The sequence below is a fragment of the Poecile atricapillus genome, chromosome 6 (assembly GCF_030490865.1).
Source record: "Poecile atricapillus isolate bPoeAtr1 chromosome 6, bPoeAtr1.hap1, whole genome shotgun sequence".
NCBI lineage: Eukaryota > Metazoa > Chordata > Aves > Passeriformes > Paridae > Poecile > Poecile atricapillus.
Genome location: NC_081254.1, coordinates 15238324 through 15259869, shown reverse-complemented (window position 1 = coordinate 15259869; position 21546 = coordinate 15238324). Strand labels below are relative to the sequence as shown.

Here is a 21546-nt window from a genome sequence, read left to right as displayed (position 1 = left end):
CAAACAGTAAAGGCACATTATCCCTGTCTCTGCATTTCCCTGCAGGCTGAAAAAGCTGCTGACCTCAAATCTTAGTCTTCACACCAAGGTGACAGAGATCCTCATTCTGTTTATTTTTCATCAAAACAGACAGAAGACCTCTTTATAACTTGTAGGAGACAAAGGATCCTCAGAAGCTGAGCCTCAGCACAGCACCAGCAGAAGACAAACGCTGTGCACCATCTAATGCTTATTTTCATCCTTAGTGATTTTTTTTTTTCGTGTAGAATAAGAAGCAAATATGCAGGATGAAATGCTACTCATGTTTCCAAAACTTTGAACCTTGTTAATTTATTGCAATTTGCTCATTTTGAAATCTGTTCTCACTACTGAAATACTACAGCAATTATTGCACCAGTGAAAGAACTGAGAATGGGTATTACTCCAGTTTCATACATCCATTAAAAGCATAATTTCCTTCGTCTGAATGTCTCACATTGGTGTGTACATTACAGATGTGTCTAGGAACCTGTGTGTGTACACATAGGTACAAAAAACCCTGGAAAATGCTTCAACATCAACTACACATCTCACTTTTCTCATTAGAAGTATTTTTTTAAAATAAAAGTTCAATTATGAATGACAGTTTCATAAGAAAACAACAGCTCTGAACTGCATCCACATTTATGCCTTCAATAGACCAAGTCTTCTAGAAAGGCTTGACAAGCTTCAGAATTGATGCTTTCAGCCATCCCCCACTTCTGCACTCAGTGAAGAACCAACATTGTGACAATAAATTAAGTTCCACAGCAAAAGCTATGCCACTCACTTCATCCAAAATACAGGCTGCAACATGTCCAAAACACAGCCACTTCCACGTGATTCTACAGCTGCAAGCTCAAGAGTTCCTTACATACACTGCCAATACAAACTCTCCCATGAGATTTCCAGGAAAAGTTCCACAAGATTTTAAAACAAGGAATAAAATAATCGAGGGTGTGGGAATGATGATACAGAAATGAAAACACCGTGTCTGAGGACAGTGAGTCACAAGACCTCTGCTTACATACAAATCGCTTGTAGAAAGCCCTGATGTCAAAGCCAGGTCTCCAATGCTTTCATTTTCCAGCCTCTCCTGCTGGTAAGACCATATCCTCCATATATGATTATAAATGGAGAAAGATATAAATTGATATATCACAGTTGCACACTCAGGACTTCAGCATCACACTTGGAAGGATCTTTCTATCAAATTCTATATGACACATATGCAGACCAATTACATGCTTGATATTTTTTCGACATGCCATTTTAGCTATTGGCAACCAGAAATCACTTAGTTTGTCTCTAGAAAAGCTGACTGCCTGGGAACCCACCTAAGACCTGAAAAGCTATCCAACTGCTCTAGATTCTGTACAAAACTAAAAAGCTGATGCGGTTCAAATAGAAATTACTTCACAGCACATATACGACTCTATAACATGTACCCTGGATTGGTGATGGCATGAACACAACAAAGCCACAAATATTTGTCTTGGAAGAAAAAAAAAATAGTTCTTTTCCCCCACATTTTGCTTTTAATTAGTATACACACAAATACAGGAAGCCCAGGTTGTTGGGACTTCAGCTGAAGAGCTTCCCATGCTGCTGAACACTGAAAGAGGGAAGTAGGTTATGACACTACCACAATGAAACCACTAAGAAACTCTGATTTTGGCCACAGAATGTTTCACTTCCTCATGATGCACAATTCTTAGCTGGAACCTTATAAAGTAAAGGCTAGATTGAACATTCGACTTTGATTTGCCTGACAAAATGTTTTTCCTTCTCTAAAGGAATTTTGGCAATTTATTTCCATTAGTTTCTGCTTGTAAACAGCAATTTGCTGTATTTCACAGCCAACTTACTCAAAAGAACGGCTGAAATAAATCTATTCACTGTTCATCTAACCACAGATCAATGCTATGAAAAATCAAGTCCTTCAGAAAAGGAAAGGAGTAACATAAAGGAATTACAAAAAAGGAAAAAGGAAACATTACCCCAAATTTTTCACAACCTTTAACTGTTTCATTTCCAAAACCAAGCAGAAAACCAGAGGCATACTGACAAAGAGCCCATAAAGATACTCAACACCAATGCAACCACTCCACTTTCCAATACCTTTCAGTGAAGCTCTACAGTAATCCATTTCTGCTTCTGCTCTCTTCCAACTCATCTTCCTTCTCAGCTCCAAAGATTACAGGTTGATTGTACAGACAGTATCTCATATAGGCTGCTCCCAAATCCTCCCAGCCCGGCTAAGCTTTGTCATTATCACGTTGTTATTGTCTCATCAAGTCCATGTTCCACAAACAGGTCTCTGATTAAAGACAGACAAGTTTGCTTAATAGCCATAGCTATTATCACCTGGTTTCAGGTGCTGCCTGCACAACACTTCATTTTCCTTATTTCTACTATGTTATAGCTATAATTGTATTCGTTGCCCTCTTCAACATTGCTTTCGGGATGAATGAGATCAGCAAGCAAGCTCATAACATGAAATAAATCTTAAGCTTAAATTAATGCAAGCTTGAAAACAAAAGTTTGGAATAAGAAACTGTGAAAAAAAAAAAGCATACAGGAAGCATTATTACAAGCAACTATTACTTTTGCCAAGCACTGTATATGGACCAGCATATATTCCGTGGCTATGACCAAACAATTGAGCTCAGCCCCTGTGGTTTAAAAATATAAGCTAATGCTGTGGGGTGGGGGTGGAGGGGCTAAAGAAATTATAGTTCTGTATGCTCAACAACCAAGTATTACTGGAACACTGCTAGTCAAGCTGCAGAATGAATTTATATTAAAGTTATACAATCAGCACTAACAATCCTAAGAGCAGTGTCTGAATAAATGAAACACAAATTCATGTCTTGCATGCCAATCAGTTTAGATACAGGTTCAAAATACTTCATGTGCTTCCTGGCATGGCAATATTCTTCTAAAGCAACATCTCTGTAACCACCCAGATTTTTGGTTTTCCAAATACTTGGAATCATAAGACAGTGTGCATATCTCAACATTTTTCTGTTTAAAATTTTATTCTTGATAATAGAACATTTACCAACTCAGGTCTGGAGAAGACATTCCAGTATTAGCTTTAACTATAAATGAGTAGAAGCCTTTGTCCGAAGAGAAGCAGTAAAAAACAAAAAACACAAACAAAAAACAAACAACCCCCCCCCCCCAAAAAAAGCCACAAAACCAAAAAAACCCACAAAAATCTCCAAAGAAAGAAACAAAACCCCCACCCTAACTAACTAACCAAACCCAAACCACTTTCTAATCAGCTTTTACAAGAAACCCCACTGGTATAAACTAAAACACAGCAGATTTCCTGCAATAGCACAGACTGAAAGGTCTGCTAACTCGCCCAGAAACTCCTGCCATATTTCAGGCACACATTTCTGTGCACAGAGCAGACACCTTCCCAGCCTAAAGCAGAGAACAGGCTGCGAGTATGGCCTGCACTTTGTGCCGCTGCTGGGAAGGCACGGCAGAGCTGCGGGCCCGGGCCCCGGCGGTCCCCGAGCAGCGCCACAGCCCGGGCACAACAAAGGGCTCTTGTTCACGGCAGCGGCAGGCGGCAGCTGAACCAGTTGGCCCAGTACCCTACCGTGGTCTGTGGGACATCAAAGGCTGCCTGTGACCTAAGCAGACAATTAGGATGTGTGGGTGTAGAGTTACAGAGTTCCAAGAGGTCACTCACGGATGAATTTTAGCGCTGCAGCACAACCCCTTTATAAAGCAGTATTACTGGCTTTGCGCAACCAGCCTTCGGGCTGACCCCAGATCTAGGCAAGCGACTGCAACGCTGCTTTATTTTTTTTTTTTTCTGTATAAAGTTTACTACAAAATTAAAGCGCAAATCCTGAGATGAGCTAAGTAACTTAAACATATGTGTAACAATTTTAGTTTGCAAAGATACTGTGTTACCTTCTGTTAAAGAACCTTGTAACCAAGTGCACCAAGACCCTGAGGAGGGAAGGAGGGAACAGCTGCGGAGCAATTAGCAAGGACAACAATCACACCCTATTGACAGACACTCAGGACACAGCAATAAGCTGCAACACGCCAGCACAAAGTAAGGCTTGTCAGTTCTCTCTGGTGTAAACATAAATTCAAGAGTTACCTCCTTACAGAGAAACTCAGCTGTGCTTTGTCCTCTGTTGAAGACATCACCAGCATCAGCACCATCGATCCCACCACACAGCACTGCCCTTCTCACCACCTCAATCCCCAGGTGCTGCCACAGGACCATTTCCTCTCTCAGTTCTGCTGCTCCCCAAGACACAACTCTCCTGATTTAACCATCAGTTCCAAATGCACATGCCAAACTAATGAAGACAAACCTGAAGCAAGAAAAAACTGGTCCAAGATCACAACACCTCTATACCATACCAGTCATTTAATCACATAAAGATGAAATGTTCCTAGACGATGCAGTAATAAAAATATCAGAACATGTTTATTTCTTCTCACTCTTATGGCTCCAGCACTACAGCTAAAGATCACCTTCTGATCAGAGATTAGTTTGAGTCAGGTACTCTGAACAGTTACACAGATAATAGAACATTTGTGGCAGACCTTCTTGCAATCCAGTACTTGGGGACTCACAGTGACAACAATTGGTATACTAATCTGCATAGTTTTGTATTTTCAAAATATATTATGTCTAGGGTAAAAAGCAACTTCATTTTCCCAATTTTTAAAGGTTCTTAAAAATTATTATCCCATTATTCAGGTGCTTAACAAAAGTTTTAAATAAGAACACTGAAATCCTGAGGTTTGAAAAATATCTTCATGTTTTTGCTTCAGTCCAGCACCTTCTATCACATTTAAGATGATTCCTCTGTAGGATATTCAATAGCAGCAAGGAATCACCAAGCCAGGGCATTTAACTTTCAAATGCTGCCGAACTGGAATGCAACTGACAATATGAGAAAGCAAATTTTGTTTGCAAATTATCGCATCAGGAACTCAGGCACTGGTTTAACAACATCAGGGTCATACTTAATCATCTTAACTCATGCAAGCAGCAAGAGCTGAATACAACCCAAGAGACCAAGTGTTCTCTTGCTAAAGAGGAGCATATGCTTATACACCTTGTTAAACTGGACTGAATCTTTCAAGTGATGCTCTTTGAGGAAGGTCTTTAGGATTTCCTCCTTTTTTTTTCCTTCCCCCTCTTTTCTTAAGACCTAAGAGGGTATCTTGATGAAACTCACTTCAGCTGAAGAAAATTCTCCAGGTACCAAACCACTATTGTTGCAAGTTGAAAAAAAAGCAGCAAAGAAATCAAACAAAAAAACTCCAAAATTTACAATGTACTGCTTGACATTTGTGTTTAATCAAAATTAAACATAAGTGGGTACTTTTCTCTTTTTCTCTTCATACACAACTCATTGAACAGTCAGAATTTTCTCTGTTTTCATCAAAATGCATCCTGAGAGCTTCCAGAATGTTGCAATTGTTAATTCTTGCACATTTAATTAAGTACTTCCAAACCACAACTTTGTGGAACAGATCTATTTCAGTCAGGACACCATCAGAACAAGAGTTAAATGTAACAGCCTCACCATGGATAGTTCAATCTCTGTATGTTAGTTCAAGAACTGAACCATATATTTCTGAAAAACATTATATTTTGCAGAATAAAATTTGATTAATTACACTAATTAGAATATTATACACCCAACTCAAAGGGATTATGTCAGAGCTATGTTCAACAGCAGTAAATCTCAAAAGATAGAACAGCACTATTTTTCATAGCATTTAATAACCTTTGAAATGTTACTGTGATCACAAAAGTAATTTCTACTGCTTTTTCCTTTAATTAAAAAGCCAAAGAGCAATAAGCAAGATGACAGAAGCCAAGAGTAAGATGAAGAAAGAAATAAACCAGATGGCATGGGAATATATTTATATATACTTAAGTTATTCACAAATTATGAAAAAAGAAATATCAAAATCTTTTCATTTGCCCTCTAATCAGTGTTCTTTTCTAGAAGAGTTTTCAGATATTTTTATGCAAAGAGGATTGTGAATTCTAATTAAGATATAGCTGTAAGCCAGGATCCTCCATCACACAATTAACCTTAAATCCAGCCTCCAGCCGAGCAGGGTACAGATGGAGATAGACAGATGTAATTACAAAGTCCGTCAGCAGTAAGCCACTGGGAGAGGTTGCAGGCTTTCCTGTATTTCTACTTTGTACAGGGTGGTAGGCTATTTTTATCAAAATATACCAGGAAGACACAGCTACTGTGACATAGTCACAGCACTTTTATATTTGCTTGAGCTTGCATTGTATACTTTAAGGAACTAATTTTTTAAAAAACTGCATTCTCATTTCTGCAGGCTGCACTGTCTCACAGAGCGCTGGAGTAGGTATTGCATTCCCAGCTTCATTTCTGTCCTTCAGGATCAGCTCCTCCCTTCTGTTTCAAACCTCTCCAACTGTAAAACTCTATTTTACCACCATTCTGAACCTGTAAAGTGAGATTAATTGTTGAAAAAAAAAATTAACCTAAATTCTAAAAAACCAAACAAACAAACCCAAAAAATCCATGCATTCACGGAAATTCACATTTTTTGTAAATTTTGAGATGAGACAATAATATCCTGATCCACCTATGAATCAACTTTTCACATGAATTTTGTAATCCTATGTCTAAACATGGTAAACAAGTAGAACTAACTATCCTCCTATAATTTCTTACAGCAGAAGTATTGAAGAGGAATACCAAATAGCAAGGTGCAAGATGTAGTTTGGCATTTTCCACTAATCACAAAACCATGAAGAGTTTCTGCTTAGTGTCTGAAAACAGCACTAAGATTGCACATTTTGAATGTTATTAAGTTTCCATTTAAGATCTGCAAGTAGCATTTAAGCATAGCAAAAAAAGAATATCTTATCTTCATATAATGCAGTCAATTCACATCCCACCATCATACATGAACCATTTGCTTATCTGAAAGCAGCAGCAAAGATTAAATTTGCATTAACCATTTTACCAGTTATCCCATCCAAGCTGGGGAAATCAGCTACACCTCCCATGCACTACAAAGAGCTTTCTTTAGGAGTTTTACACAGGAATTGAGAAAGGAATCACAAAATAGACGGATGTAATGGTAAAATGTTCGGACCCAAACTCTTAACTCAAGGGTCATGAAGTGACAAATTTAAGAACATGAGAGTTAAGGTATTCACACCCATTTTTAATTACGAATCGCTGAATATCTGATCATGCCAAAGACCTGGACAACCAACATCCTGACCTTTATGTTCAAAATGATATGCCAAAACCAGATGTACTTCACTAGAGTGGCAACTACAACAGTAAGTAAACAGCTTTTTAAAACATTTATTATTATGTGTGGAAAGGAATTCTTTGTGCAAACTAACTTTTAGCGAGGACAATCTCAGCTATTTTACTGACTCGATATCAAAGCACCCCAGAAAAGCTCACAGCCACTATGGCAGAGGAATTTCAACAAGTTTGCTCAGCCACCTTCTCCACATCACAGCCCTGAATCTCCAGGAAGATCATCATCACTCCACCCATGCCACAAAGTTGAGAGACCCCAATCCCAGGCTGGCTGGTGTGTTCTCCTCTGACCCCGAGCTCATGGAACACTTGATCTGCGAGGCAAGTTGAAAACACCTAAATCTCACCTCAGCCTGAGCCCATGAAAGGTCACTTAGGTCTGCCAACAAACTCAGGGCCTAAGCAAGCACATATAATTTCCCATTATGCATTTTTTCTCCCCCTTAGAGAACTCCACCGGATTTTCATCATGAGAGCAGTCCCTGCAATCAATTGCCTCATACTTCATTAACAATGCATTATTCACATCCTGCTCTGAATAGACACCCTTTCCTTCTTCCCCATGGCAGAGAAGTCCTTTGGAGATGATCATCCTGTGAACAACATTCTCACACTTATCTCCATGATGTTTGTTCCTTACTTTTGCACTAGGAAACTAATGCAGAGCAATTACCATCAGTAATGCTGGATCTTCAGCTTAGACATCCACAAAATGGCTGAAAAAAATCATCAGAAGGCAGCTGGCAAAGAAAGCTTCCCTCTGAAGCTTTTTTCTCCTCTCTGCCATTTTTAAAGAGCATTACTTGAAGCTGAAATTGGTTTTTATACTAAGATGAAATGAGCATTTTTAGCTTAAGCATTATCAGGTTCACTCTTAATGAAGCCCCTAATGAACACAGACCTAGAGCTGTTTGGAAGACTCAGAATGGCATTGTTTCCCCATGATGCCACTTCCAGTCAAAAATGCAGATAGACACTATATCTTGTAGTGCATACAGAATGAAACTTTCCAATGCTCCACATTACTTTATTTAAATCCTAATCTTGATCTGAAAAAAAAAAAAATTACAGGGAGAATTATATACATTTCATTGTTTTAATTATGATAATTAGTCTATTCTTACTGAAAATTAGTCTTTGAGTAATTTCTGTTTAGGAAGAAGTCTGTAAATTTCTCGATGCTGATATAAAATTAAGACAAAAAAGCGCCACAAAGCATTTTCTTTGAATTTTTTCTTTGAATTGTTTTTAAAAAGAAGGAAAAAAAAAACTCCTGTAAGTTCAGCAAGATCCGTGATAGGAATAAACACTTTGGGAAACTTAAATTTTACATTCAGAATGCTGCAGATATTAAGATGCACTTATTAAAACACCCACACAACACAAAAAAACTGGTGGAGCAGAAAGACTAACTTCCATCATTCACTTCTGTTCTCCTATAAGAGAATTCAAGAGGAATTTTATTTCTTCAAGGACTTTCAAAAAACCTTTCAGGAAATGCCTAGCTCCTGGTGTACCCTGCAATCCAATATCAGACACAGACAATTTGTTTCCCCTTCCCAACATACCACACCATTTACTACCTTTATTTATAAATTTTCAGAACAACTTCATTAACTAAAATAAGTCTGCAACCTGAACATCAGAAATTTGTGTTTTCTGTAATTTTTGCAGGTCAAAATTTATGTAATTTACAGAAAATCATAACTTCTGAGTCTCACTGAAGAAGCTGTGCTTAACATAAGGATCTCTCTTAAGGTAACACAAAGTTATTTGTCCTATTAGTCTCTTTCTTATACGTTTATTTTACACGAAGCATATAGGTAACAAAGATAACATGTCCTCTACCACAGCCATCATGAACAGACGCTGAGTACCCAGTGGGAAAGCTGAGAAGCCTGTCTTCACAATACACCACATGTGAACTGAAAAACACATGAGGACAGCAGAAAATGGAGAACAGAGATTAGCCAGCCAAATGAGACTCCACTCCATAAGCTATCAATGTTCTGTAGAAATCAAGCAAATGAAGCACGCTTTTGGTTATTTTCTGAAACAGATCACATAAAATGCAGATACTAGCTATATCAGACACTACTTAGAATTAAATCAAAGACCAAGGCCTCATGATCTAATCCATAAGGTCAGAAATCCTACAGCCTCAGTGATCCAAATTCACCTCTTCTCACTGTCATAAGACCAGGGAATTATTCTGAACATTTAAATTATCTCTCACAAGATACTATTCCACCACAATGGTTTAGAATGGTTTTAGCTATTGCTGTGCATTTGCATTTTACACAGTAACAAAAATGTATACAACCATACTTCAGCAAAGCCTAATTTAGGGGTGCACTTTAAGAACAAGTAAAAATATTTTGATGGGGTAAACTAGTCTTTAAAAGTCTTATCTACTTTCAATATATATATATATATATATATTTTAAAAAAAGTATTTCTCATTAAAAAAGGAGCATGTATTAAAAATTTCCACACATGAATGTGCATATACAATGCAATTGGTGAGATGAATTCATAGAACTTTTTATGTGGATTTCCTCCATCAGCTACTACAACCCTGAGATAGGATCTGGCTTATGTGCCCATGAGAAAGCTAAACAGACACAGGGCAAAGCCAATAAACTCCACACTGTATTGTTGCAATGCAGAGTTGCAGAAGAAGAAAAAAACCTTCCAGAGATGCTGAGCAAGGTGCTGTGTAGCACCCTGAAATTCCTCACAGGAGAGCACAGTGCAACAAAGTGCTCCTTGCTGTAGCTGGGCAATAGCCACTGCAATTCTTCCAGTTCCACCAGTCTGCCTTTACCTTCTGCTTATCACCGATACAGAGGAAATCAAGGGCCCCAAAAGACAAGCTCAGTATCAAAACCATACTAACAACCTGGTATTTTGCAGCACTTAAGAAATTCGCTATAGTTGGCTCCAAAATTAAGTCGAGATTTGACATTCTAGACAATATAATGAGGTACTCCCTGACAAATGAAATTTTATGCAAGTCATGTATGCACAGCATATCACTGAAGATCAACTCAGCCAGAGATAGAAAAACAGCTCAGCATTTACACTGTGTTTTCTTCCAGTCCAGCACACACTACACACGGGTTTCAGCCTAACAGTGCTGTACAGAACAGGACTGACACCAGCCTTGACAGACAAGTTTTTCTTGTATGTTTTTACTGATTTTCATATTAATACCAATGCTCCTGACTCCTACCAAGTCCAAAATCCCGAGGCAGAAAGTACCTCTGACCTTAGTAGGTGACACTACTACTCCATGTTATCAAGGAACGTTCTGCCCAGCCAAAACACTGCTCTGACACTTGTAGCAGTGCAGCCCTTGAAATCAACTCCTGATTACCTCAAAGGTGCCAGGAAAATAGGAAAGGTTCATGAACCAGGATAACAAATGAATGTATCTGAAATACAGCATACTTTTAAAGTGCTGGCCTACACATTTTCAAGGCCAGAAATTTAGAAAAATATCTCACAATGTATCTCTCAAAGTTCATGTCTGCAGTCTATACCTAAGTCAGCCTTGGGTTACTCAGTAGGGAAGGAGGCAGGGTTAACCCACTAAGGCAAACTAATCAGACCCTTAACCAAAAGCAGTCAATACATGTTACAGAAAGAGTCCCTTCCCAATATGCTTGAAAGTTAACTAGAAGCCTCAAAACTTTAGATTTCCCCATCAAAAAAAGCAAGGACTGCTTGTGCACTGTCAGAGCAGCAAAGGAATGCTGTGGCAGCATATCTAAATAGAGAGAGGGAAATGGGCAACCTGAGCATCCTCCTGAGGTTGATCACCACAGAAAGCAGAAAGAGATTGAACAAGTTAGATTTTTAGTACACACTTCATTAAAAGAGGGGAAAAAATACCAATACCTCAAGGTAAAACTAATATAATTGAAAGTGAATGCCCTCTTGAGAATACCTCTTTTGTGATCTTGAGAGGGTTTAGTACTGCTTTTTCTGCTTTCATTATTACTAAAATTCAGATACCTACAGAGTTTATTCAGAGTCCAGCTCTACATCAGAAGTACACGATGGAACAACTGATGACAATAACAAAACAGTACATCAATTACAAAGGAAAGCCTACTTTTACAATTTTTCATTTGGTGGGGAGTTTTTGTTTGTTTTGCTTCTCTTTAAAACCTTAGCATTTTATATTATTTTTAACCACACCTACTTAAGTCAAAGGGCCCTTAAACTGAAAGAGCAAAAACACGCCCTACATTCAATTAAAGCTTAAGCAAGCTCTCAAATAACATCACTCCTTCTCATAAAAGAGTTCAGAAAAGAAAAACCAGGCTGGAAATTCATGACTACTTTGAGTATTGAGAAGTGAAGTTAATAACTGGGTATTTTTGTTGTGCTGATGCACTTAGCCTCAAATAAAACCTTTAGATAACCTGATGTCACCACCACTAAACACACACACTTGCTCACCACCTGAAAACACATCATCATGACCTAAATGCGAATTAGACTTTCTTAAAAATCACTGCAAGTGTTCACAAGATTATGCATGAAGTGTTTAAGAGAACTTTAAAACTGAATATCAAAATTTACTGAAAGAATTCATTAGAACAACATCTGTCAATCTTCTGTCAACTTCTAGTTGAAGAACTCCCAACAATTCAATCAACTCCTCTTTCTGCAAGAGGATCATAACTCGGGAAGGCAAACTCAGATTATATAAGATTATATAAGTGCTCCAAAAAGAGCTAGATCACATGGCTACCCAAGTCTCAAAATTCCCCTTACAGTGATTTTTCCACAAAAGCATGCCATAGAGGAACGCTATCCACAAGAAAACCAAATACAAACAAGAAACAGAAACAATAAAGAAGATAAATATAGTTTTATGCTGATTAAAAACCCCTATGAACATCTATGTAACAATTTAGACAGCTTGGTAATTTTGATAAGGATACGTTCTACACTAGCTTTATTTCCCCAACCCAAAAGCTCTGATTCCTCTACAGAAAACCATACTCATGCTTGTCACCCAGTCTGTTTCAGAAAAAGAGAATATATTTGAAAAGGGATTTTGGTGCACCAGCATCAAAAGAACACAGTTCACTTAGACCAAAGGTGACTTCACAATTCCCACTACATTTCACATCCATCCTCAAGGGAAGTACCTTTCTTCCTACACCACAGCTACCTCTTCCCACACAAACTCCATTTTGAGCACTACTGAGCAGCAAACAACCATCAGCCTCACTTTCTGAGGTACAAGAGGTACTTTACTGGTGACATTGTTCAACCCAGAGAGCTCAGTATGCAACACCTGGATTCTGCCAACATTTGTGCATGCCCAACCTGATACATATAAACAGGGATTACTCACATGCTGGAAGGTAAGTACACGAGTAATAAACATGTTCATGAATCAGCAATTACGTGCAGGTAGAATAAAAAGCCAAAGCAAAAGGAAATTTTTAGGAAAGCTAGCTCTGAAGTAAATTTAAAGAACATTGTCTTTGAGGATTTGGAGGTGGGGAAGAAGAGTTTTTGGTTTATCATCCAATACATAATAAATTGTCAACTACATAAAAAGTCTGCAAAAAACCAACCCCTCAACTCTCCAGTTGAAACACTTCATGGTTTTACATTCACACTTGCTTTTTTTCTCCAGCTGCAGGTCAGCAAATCTTAATCAGGGTAATACAGCCTATTTAAAATACAATGCCTTCATCAGACAAGTAGAAAAAACCCCATGATTTTCTGAAATACAATGAGCAGCTCTCCGGAGCAAACATATTAATGCTGTGAACAAGCAAACTGCTGAGCAGCTCAGCCCATGAACTCTGAAATTAGAGTTTTTGGAAGCTGTGAGGAAGATGAAGGTGGCATTGTATATATGAAATAGGCTGCCTGTAACTTCCTCTGACAAGGGTTTGGGCAAGAAAGACCTTCCAACTGTTGTATGTTATCCTGTACTGCCCAGTAATCACACATTGTCAAAAAAAATATTGCTCAGTGTTCACCCCAAGTGGCCAAGTGCTTCCATCAGCTTCAAGGGCCGTCAATTCTCGCTATCACCAGCTTCTGAAGCCTGGAAAGGGTGCCCCATGGAGATCAGACTCTCTTGAACAACAGCTGACAACAGGAGTTGATGCTGGTATTATCCCATCAGCTCCAACACACCTGCTAGTGCACCACAACCTGTGATAAGCATATAAATATACCTATTGCACATCACACATTGTGCTCTGGCTATTTTGAATTGTTTTTTAAGTAACAGCATTATGGTCCTTCTTCAATATTTTAGTAATTCTGTTTCCCATTGACAAGATTCAATATACCAGAGTGTCACTGAGAACTCCAAAAAATGGCCCTTTCAGAAGAGCCAGGCTCCAACATTTGGGACAGACTAACACTGGTCTCTTGATAGGACAGCATCCTTCTTGTCTGCTTCTATTAGAAAAGCACTGCTAGCCTCAAGCCCAAGCTCAGCCACTGCAAACTTGCCAGCTCCTACATCAGAATGATTCAGTTCTAAATTGCCACCGCTCACAAAAAAGCAGCCAACAAGACTCTCATCTTGAAGGTCACAGGTAATGTTTCACCATGAACTGCTCAATATAGCTCAGTAGCCCAGATGTCTCAACTACATGCCTACAGCTCTTTCCACAAAAAGCTGTATCTACAAACATGTTTTTCTGTCTGCATCAATCCTATGAACAGCTTACATAAAGAAAAGTTTTAGCATTACTGTATGTGCAACATTTTACGATTCTTCTTATGAAGAAAAATCCACAACAGGAACTAATTGCTTCACACTAACACCCAATATGCGCTGGTAATTTATCATGGCTTAACCCCAGCCAAAAGCAGGACAGCACCGAACAGCTCTGAAAGATGCCTCTGTCCTTGAGATTTTACAGTGTAAGGAATTGTTACAAGTAATTTATTAAGACTTACTGATATCTTTCTAACGACTGAAGTTTTGAGTAAGGAATTTTAATGCCAGAAAATAATAATTAAAGTAACAATTAACAAGAGCAAGGAAAACTAAGAAGCAAATACTAGGAAATGAAGGCTAAAAAAATACGGAAAGTGGTAAAAGAAAGCAGCAAATGGGAAAAAAAAAAAATACTTAGCACATACTTAGCTCATATTACAGACTGCTGAGAGAACTGGAAAGCTCAGTCACTACCCTGTGTGGTGGCTTGGTTTTCACTAGCTAGACAAGGGGTCCAAAAAAAATCTGACAAACCAGGACTGATTACAGCTGCAGGAGAACAGTGAGACTGAGAACAGTAGTTAAGCTAAAGATCTGAAACCTCTGAGACAGGCAATCTCTAAGTTACAGAAAGCTGTTGGCTTTCTTTAGTGATCATGTCTAATTTTGTAAGACACCAAGTCCTGCTTGTGTCCAAAGCAACTTGATAGTTGGATGCACCAACGCCACAAAAATGGTTATTATTCCCTTGACTTGATGAAAACAATGTCCCTGGGAGTTTACTGTGGCCAGCTTTCCTTCCACTCCCTGCCTGAGCACAGCAAAAATGTAATTGAGAACTACCACCCTTGGGATTTATGAACTACTAAAACATGCATTTCCTTCTTTGGAATTGAGAGCCTACTTCCATGAACTTACGATTAGACATTTCATTGGGAATACCCATCTGGACACTTGCCAGAATCTTCCTGAGTTTTTTCAGCCTGGCAATTCCATGAGATACCAAAAATCTGAGATCATCAGAAGACACAGGTACTGCTAAACAACCACTGGGTATTTTATCGAGTTTAATTACTGCTCAGTGCTGCTGAGGAGCTGCACTCCTCCAAAGGTGACTTCTGAACGCTGCCTGCTTTTTCATCAACACGACTTAAGAAATCCTGCAACAAGACTTGCGTAGCTACCCTGGGAACTAATAACAGGTCTGGAAAAACCCAAACATACTGCTCTACTTCTCCCACTCTCCAATTTTCAGTGACAGAAGGGAGTATAAATTGTACTTAATTGCAAAATTGTCAGTTCAGTCCTTGAGTCAGTAAATCGTGTTTTTACAATTTTTCCTCATTCTCCCTTCTGTCCTTTCCCAGGGAATGCACTAATTCTCATCCCCTTGAAAAGGGTGTCTTCTCCCCTTACCTCACCCAGAGCCTCCTGAGCTCCCCTTTCTTCCACCTTGCTCCTACAGGAGAGCACATCCTGCCTCCCCATCTCACACCCTTCCTCCAGAGTCTCTCAGCTCCTCACTAGCACAAACTCTTCTTTAGCCACCCACCGGCCGATGTTTTGCAGGGATCAGGCAAAACTATGTGAGAGATGGGAAAGAGGAAACAAAATGTGGATGTCCCAGCACCAGGTCCAAGCAATCATGATTCCAGCTCTTCAAGGTCAACCCTGGAATTACTGCATTTCCTGTGGGTCTCCTGTGATGATGTCAGAGAAGCAGGTCCCAGCTGTTATCTCCTATCTCCTAAATTCATACTTACAGAGCTTGCCTTTTGTGTTTGGTTTTAAACATGCTGAAAGACTTGGAAGTATTCAAAACTCTGTGATTTCAAATCCCATAGTTTGAAACAACTCAGTTCATTTTTTTAATATACAAAGCAGACAGAGGAAGTTGAGATAATCCCTCTAAAAAGAGGAAAAAGCTGAAACTTTTTCCCTACTCTTAAACATGCTCACATTTATTTTTTGACTCAGACTTAACTCTTTATGTCTGACCAAATGCAGAAAAAATAAGTCTTAATAAATAATAGAAGAAAACTTTTCAAAGTCAATCTACAACCATCTTCTTCCTTTCTTTCCTGCCCCTTTTAAGAGCTTTTTAATTATGTAGTCAATTTTGAGCTCTAGAACTTAAATTCTCATCTTGCAACTGTTAAAGAAAACACCTTTAAAGCCTAACACATGCTAGGCTGACTGCAGCTGGAGGGGTACAGGAGACAAACTACTAATACAAAAAAAACCCTGTGAACCTAAAATTTCATTAACTGTGCAAGCTGTAGCGAAGCTTTTGAGTTCCGCAATCTACTCAGTTTCAAGATAAAGAATAACCTCTGTAGCCCCACAAGCTCATCTCAACAACCAAACCTGCCTTTTTCCCATCTTTGTAGTATCATAAAAATGCAAGTACAAAGCTCTACATTATCTGAAGAAATTTGAAGACTTCATAGGTTCCTCAGATTTCTATTCTGGTCTTTAAATTACATTTAAAGAAAACACATCTTCATAGCACTTGTCACAATGAAGTACCTTCCACTGCATTATTGTCATGGACACTTTTTATGAGACAAACTCACATTATAGCAATAGTAAAAACGAAACATTTTCTTGTTAGCTAGATATCTAAGAGACAACTGAATGCTCAGAAGTAATTTATTTTCATATTAAAAAGGATATGCAATTCCATTGGGATAAGGATTTCCCAGACGCATGATGGAGGTCATTTGCCAAATCAAGTATTTAATGGTAATCTATAAGTTCAGCCCCAAGTAAATAAACAAAAACACTTAGCACACTATTTAAAGAATCCATCCATGTGCAAAACAGGAGATTTTAAATCAGCCAAGCAACCACTCTCACATTTCTCACATTTGCGAGAAATTGAGCAGAGTCAATTTCTCGCAAATGTTTACAAAGAAGTGCAATGTAGTAATCAAAGGTTTTACTCAAGGAAGAACTAAAGTATCCAAACATGATTAAATGAAACAGAAAATCCCACTTGGTTTTAGCTTCTGCTTTACAGAAGGCAATTTCCTGTCTGAGTTTGCACTCTTAACTAACACTGTTGGCCATATTATACTTTATTTCTAATCTGACAAAACTTAAAAAATGTACATTTTAGTGGAGAAACTATACAGTTTTCAGTTTAAAATCGGCAATTAGAAGCCCCTATAGAAGTTAAACACATTTAAATGGTGTCTGAGCAGGAGGAAACTCTATAAAGATAAAAAAGCTCCTTGTAAAGTAGAGACAGAGTGAAAAAATCTTTCAGCAGCTACCAGGACCCCAGTTATTTCCCTTGAGCAGTCTGCCCAGCTGTTTACTTCCCTCTGTGTGGCACAGATAAATACTTATAAAAGTGTCAGCTCTACATTGTGCAGCCAGTCACAGGAACTGCTGGTATAAATAACAACCTGAGTTCCCATCAGAGTTCACACATCGCCTTTAAAAAACAAAAGGAGGCAATAATTAAACAGAGAAGGAAAAAAACAAAGTAATGGTACAGCTTGCACACATAAAAATGGATGAAGAAACACCCAACCTACTTTAGTGAGTGGTCTGTATGCTGATTTGAAGCTTTGAACAAGATTATGTTTCTAAATTACCTTCTCACTTCCGTCACAACAGCAGCATGCTGGAAAAAAAAAATTAGCAAGCTCCACTACAAGACATTACTGATTAAATAATTTTCATCTTCAGCAAGCATTCAGGTGATGTGCATTTTATTAGCCTCCTCTTCCAAACAATACTAAAATTACATGTACCACCATAAGCTACCATCTTTACATACACTATTGGTAATATAAAAAACTTATTCAACTCTAAAGGTTCAATCAAAGGGATGTTTGATATACATATTTTTTGCTTTTAAGAATCAAGGCATTTTATGTAACATGGACTGTTTTAATTGGGTATTTCAAATATATAATCCAACACTTCTCACTGCCACATGTACATCTTACTTCTTGCCAAAAAACAAAAAGTGTCTTGACTCATCCACCTACAGTATCTCCAGTGTAGAGGAGTAAAACTCCCAAATGGCATGAGAAGAGCAGAGGGGTGGTCAAACTCCCTACAGGGAGATATCAGAATAAAACTGATTACAATAAAATAGCTGAATACATGTTCAAACAAGAATCTTTCTATCAGTTACCCTCAAAGCATTAACTCTTTGTAAAACACATCCAGGAAAACCTCACACAAAGACCAGGAATTACCAGAGCAGACACACAAGCAGTCTCATTATTAATTACCCTAACACCTCTTCAGGGGGGTGCTGGAATACATACAACAATATTTGAAGGCTCAGATTCATTGCCTTTCTATGGTTTTCTATTAATTAGGCTCATTGTCAGCAATCTCCTGTAAACTAATTTTAAAACATGTTTATCACAAGGAAAACAAATCCATAAGTCTCAAAGTTGGCTCTTTATTACCACTGATAAACAAAAGCAATAACATTTAAAAACTTATCAGAGAAACACCGTTCCCCACACAGATGTTAGTTTAAGTCAGATTAAGCCTCCTGAACACAGTCAAAGAGGACATAGCTCACTTTTACAATCAAACTATTTTTCCTTCTAGAACTCAGTGTTGTGAGACATTCTTCAATTCCAACTTGCATTTTAAAAATGAAGACTATTACTACATCCAACATATACTTTATTTTTTTCTACCTCTCACGTTTTACACCTTTGATTCTAAGCCTGGGGAGTGCTGGAAGTCCAGCACCATTAATCCATCTCCTCAACAAGACAAGAATGTGCTTTACTCCAACCACACAAAGCCATCATGGGTGCCATTCTGGAAGGCAGTGAGTGCCTTCACCTCCCATTGATGTCAGACCACATAATATTTCAAGCATTGAGGTCTATTGTTCCGTCCATTTCTCGCCCATCTTGTGAGGTCCTGCCATGTAGAAAAGGCCATACACAACAGTACACTGAAATAAAACAAAACCTAAGACCCCCAAGCATTTGTGTTTACAGAACTCTTACTATCCACAGCATAATTCAAGCAAGGGCAGAGTACACAGTGCAAGCACACAGGCAAGGGCTATTTTCCAGACAGAAGCAGATCTTAAATGGCTTTGTTTTCTTAAAGAAATGGTATGGTTTGCAAGAGTCGAGAAGCCCTCCCAATGCATTTCCTTACATAAATAGGTAGTGACACTGAAAATCCCAAATCCAGTAACAACACCAGAGAGACCCCACATCTCTGGATCAGTCAACTTGGTCACACTGGATAAGAATGCCCACACATCACTATAATTAGTGATTAATAATACAGAATTACCATTTACTCCAATTTCTCATTTAGAATCAAAGCTGCACTTGCAAGGCCTTGTGTACCGTCACCTATTGTTATTTTAAAGCTTTGGTTTGTACACATGAAAGTAGGCTGCGACTTGTTTTGGAGGAAGGAGAACAGGGAAAGACCTGTGGATCTAAGCCCAACTTTCTTAAGGAGGTGTTTCACACCCAAAATCTCGTCTGGATTTGCACTTAAATCAATGTTCTAGCCTGTTCTATTAAATGATCTTCCCTGTTATAACCATCAAGAAGAGTTACGACAATATAGCCTCAAACAAACACACGGCTGTCCGGAGAAAAACAGTTACAGTATTTACTCAAAGGCACATCTGCTGGAGTCCTGCCAGCCGGCCAACTCCGGCAGAGTGGCTGCAGGGGGGAGGTTCGGTTTTCCCCGGTCAAGAAGCGCCTGTGTAACACCTCCGGCGTTGGTGCTCAAGGGAGAAAAGCCCCTTCGGGTTCGGTTTTCCGAGTCCCCAGGCGACACGCCACTCCGGGGAACGGCAGCAGCCGCAAGAACCCGGCTAGGCTGGCCTCTCCAAAGGGCAAGGCGCAGCATCCGCGGCACCTCTCGGGGACCAGCGCTCCCGCCAGAAGAAAAAGCGAAAGGGTCGGAAGCACAAAACAAGCATCGAGAGCCCGAGAGCAAACACGGGAGAGTTTTATTCTCCACCGGAAAAGGAGGACCCCCGCCCGCTCCCTTCCCACCTTCGGGCGGGGGGCCCCGAGGGGCCCGCGCTGCCCCGGCGGGGGTGGGCGGGCGCAGCCGCTGCCCTCCTCCTGCTCCCGCCCCGCGCCCCCGGCCCCACTCACCGGCCGTCTCGGCCGCGGCCGGCGTCCCCGCCACGCCGTTCAGGTAGAGGATGGAGAGCAGGTGGGGCTGCGTCTTCTCCAGGGCCACCCGCAGGTCCTGGAAGTGGTCCCGTTCCTTGCCCAGCAGCAGGGCGATGAGCAGCTCGGCCTTCCCGCCGCCCGCCGCCTCCAGGTCGCGCAGGTCGCGGGGGCCGAGGGCGCCGGCGGCCTCCAGCAGCTCCACCACCTTGTCCACCTCGGTCATGGCCTCGGCCAGGCTCTGCCGGCACTGGGCGAGCAGCTCCTTGTGCTTCGGCTCCATGGCCGCTGCAGGGCCGCCGCCGCCGCCGGCCAAACTTCGCCCGCCCCCGGCCCCGCCGCTCCGCCACCGCCGCCCCCGGGGAGGCGCGGGCCGAGGCGGGGCGGGCGCCGCCGGCCGCCCTCCTCCGGCAGCCGGCGCCCCCGCAGCGGCCCCCGGCGAAACTTCGTCCGGAGAGGAGGAGCGGAGCTGGGACAGGACCTGGGCCGAGGGCGGCTTTGCTTTCTCCTCTTCCTCCTCCTCCTCCTCCTCCAGCAGGCGGGGGGCGAGCCGCCGTCAGGGGCTGCTGCTCCTCTTCCTCCTCCGTCTGGCGCCCCGCTCGCCTCCTTTCCGCCCCCCCGGGCGGCGAAGCAACTTCTCCTCCTCCTGCTCTCGCCCGCCCGCGGGAGGGGACGGCCGGGAGCAGGAGCCGCGGGGAGCGCCGCCGCCTCCCGGCACCCCGCACCCCCGCGGGGCAGTCGGGATAACTTCTCTCCGCCGCTCGCCGCAGCCACACGGCCGGGAGGGGGTGCGGGGAGACGGGCTCAGCTCCAGGCGCCTCCTTTCATCGGCGGGCGCACGCAGCCATATTGGCTACACAAAGCTGCCGCCTGCGCCGAGACGGGGCTGCGGCATCGCATCGCCCGCCCCGCGCCGCCCGCCCGCCGCAGCGGCCGCCGCTCCCCCGACCCGCCGTGGCCCGGCCCGGCTGCCGCCCGCCCCCCGGCCGTCAGTCAGGGGCGCCCGCCGGCCCCCGTGCGGCGCGGAGCGGGGCGGGCCGGGGGATGGACCCGCGGCGCGGCCTGCGGGAGGTTCTGCCGCTCCTCCCTCCGGGGCTCCGCCGGGCCAGGACGGGGTGCCCAGTCCGGGTGTCTGGGCGGCGAGACAAAGGCGGCGCTGCCGCGGTGGTGACGGGCCGGGGCCGGGCGGGCCGTGCCGCTGCCCTCTCCCGAAGGCGGGAGCGGCCGCCTGTTGAGGCTGCCGGCGGTGCGGCGGCGGGGCCGGACCCGGAGTCTGCGGCGGGCGGCAGCTTCGGCCGACAAGATTTACTTCGTTCTAAACCGGGAAAAGCTAAACATC

At 41.5% G+C, this 21546-nt stretch overlaps 1 protein-coding gene across 5 annotated transcripts in view; it reads right to left on the bottom strand.

Annotated features, from left to right (window-relative positions):
- The window catches only part of DLG5 (discs large MAGUK scaffold protein 5), a 97928-nt gene extending 77331 nt beyond the window's left edge, over positions 1-20597 (bottom strand). For 2 of the 5 annotated variants that reach the window (XM_058841418.1, XM_058841419.1), the window contains exon 1: positions 20190-20595. In XM_058841418.1, the coding sequence (XP_058697401.1) occupies positions 20190-20490 (301 nt within the window). In that variant the 5' untranslated portion in view covers positions 20491-20595. Of the gene's footprint in view, positions 1-20189 lie in introns of all 5 variants that reach the window. The other 3 variants (XM_058841420.1, XM_058841421.1, XM_058841422.1) reach the window with 2 other exon arrangements.
- Between the last annotated feature and the right edge of the window lie 949 nt (positions 20598-21546).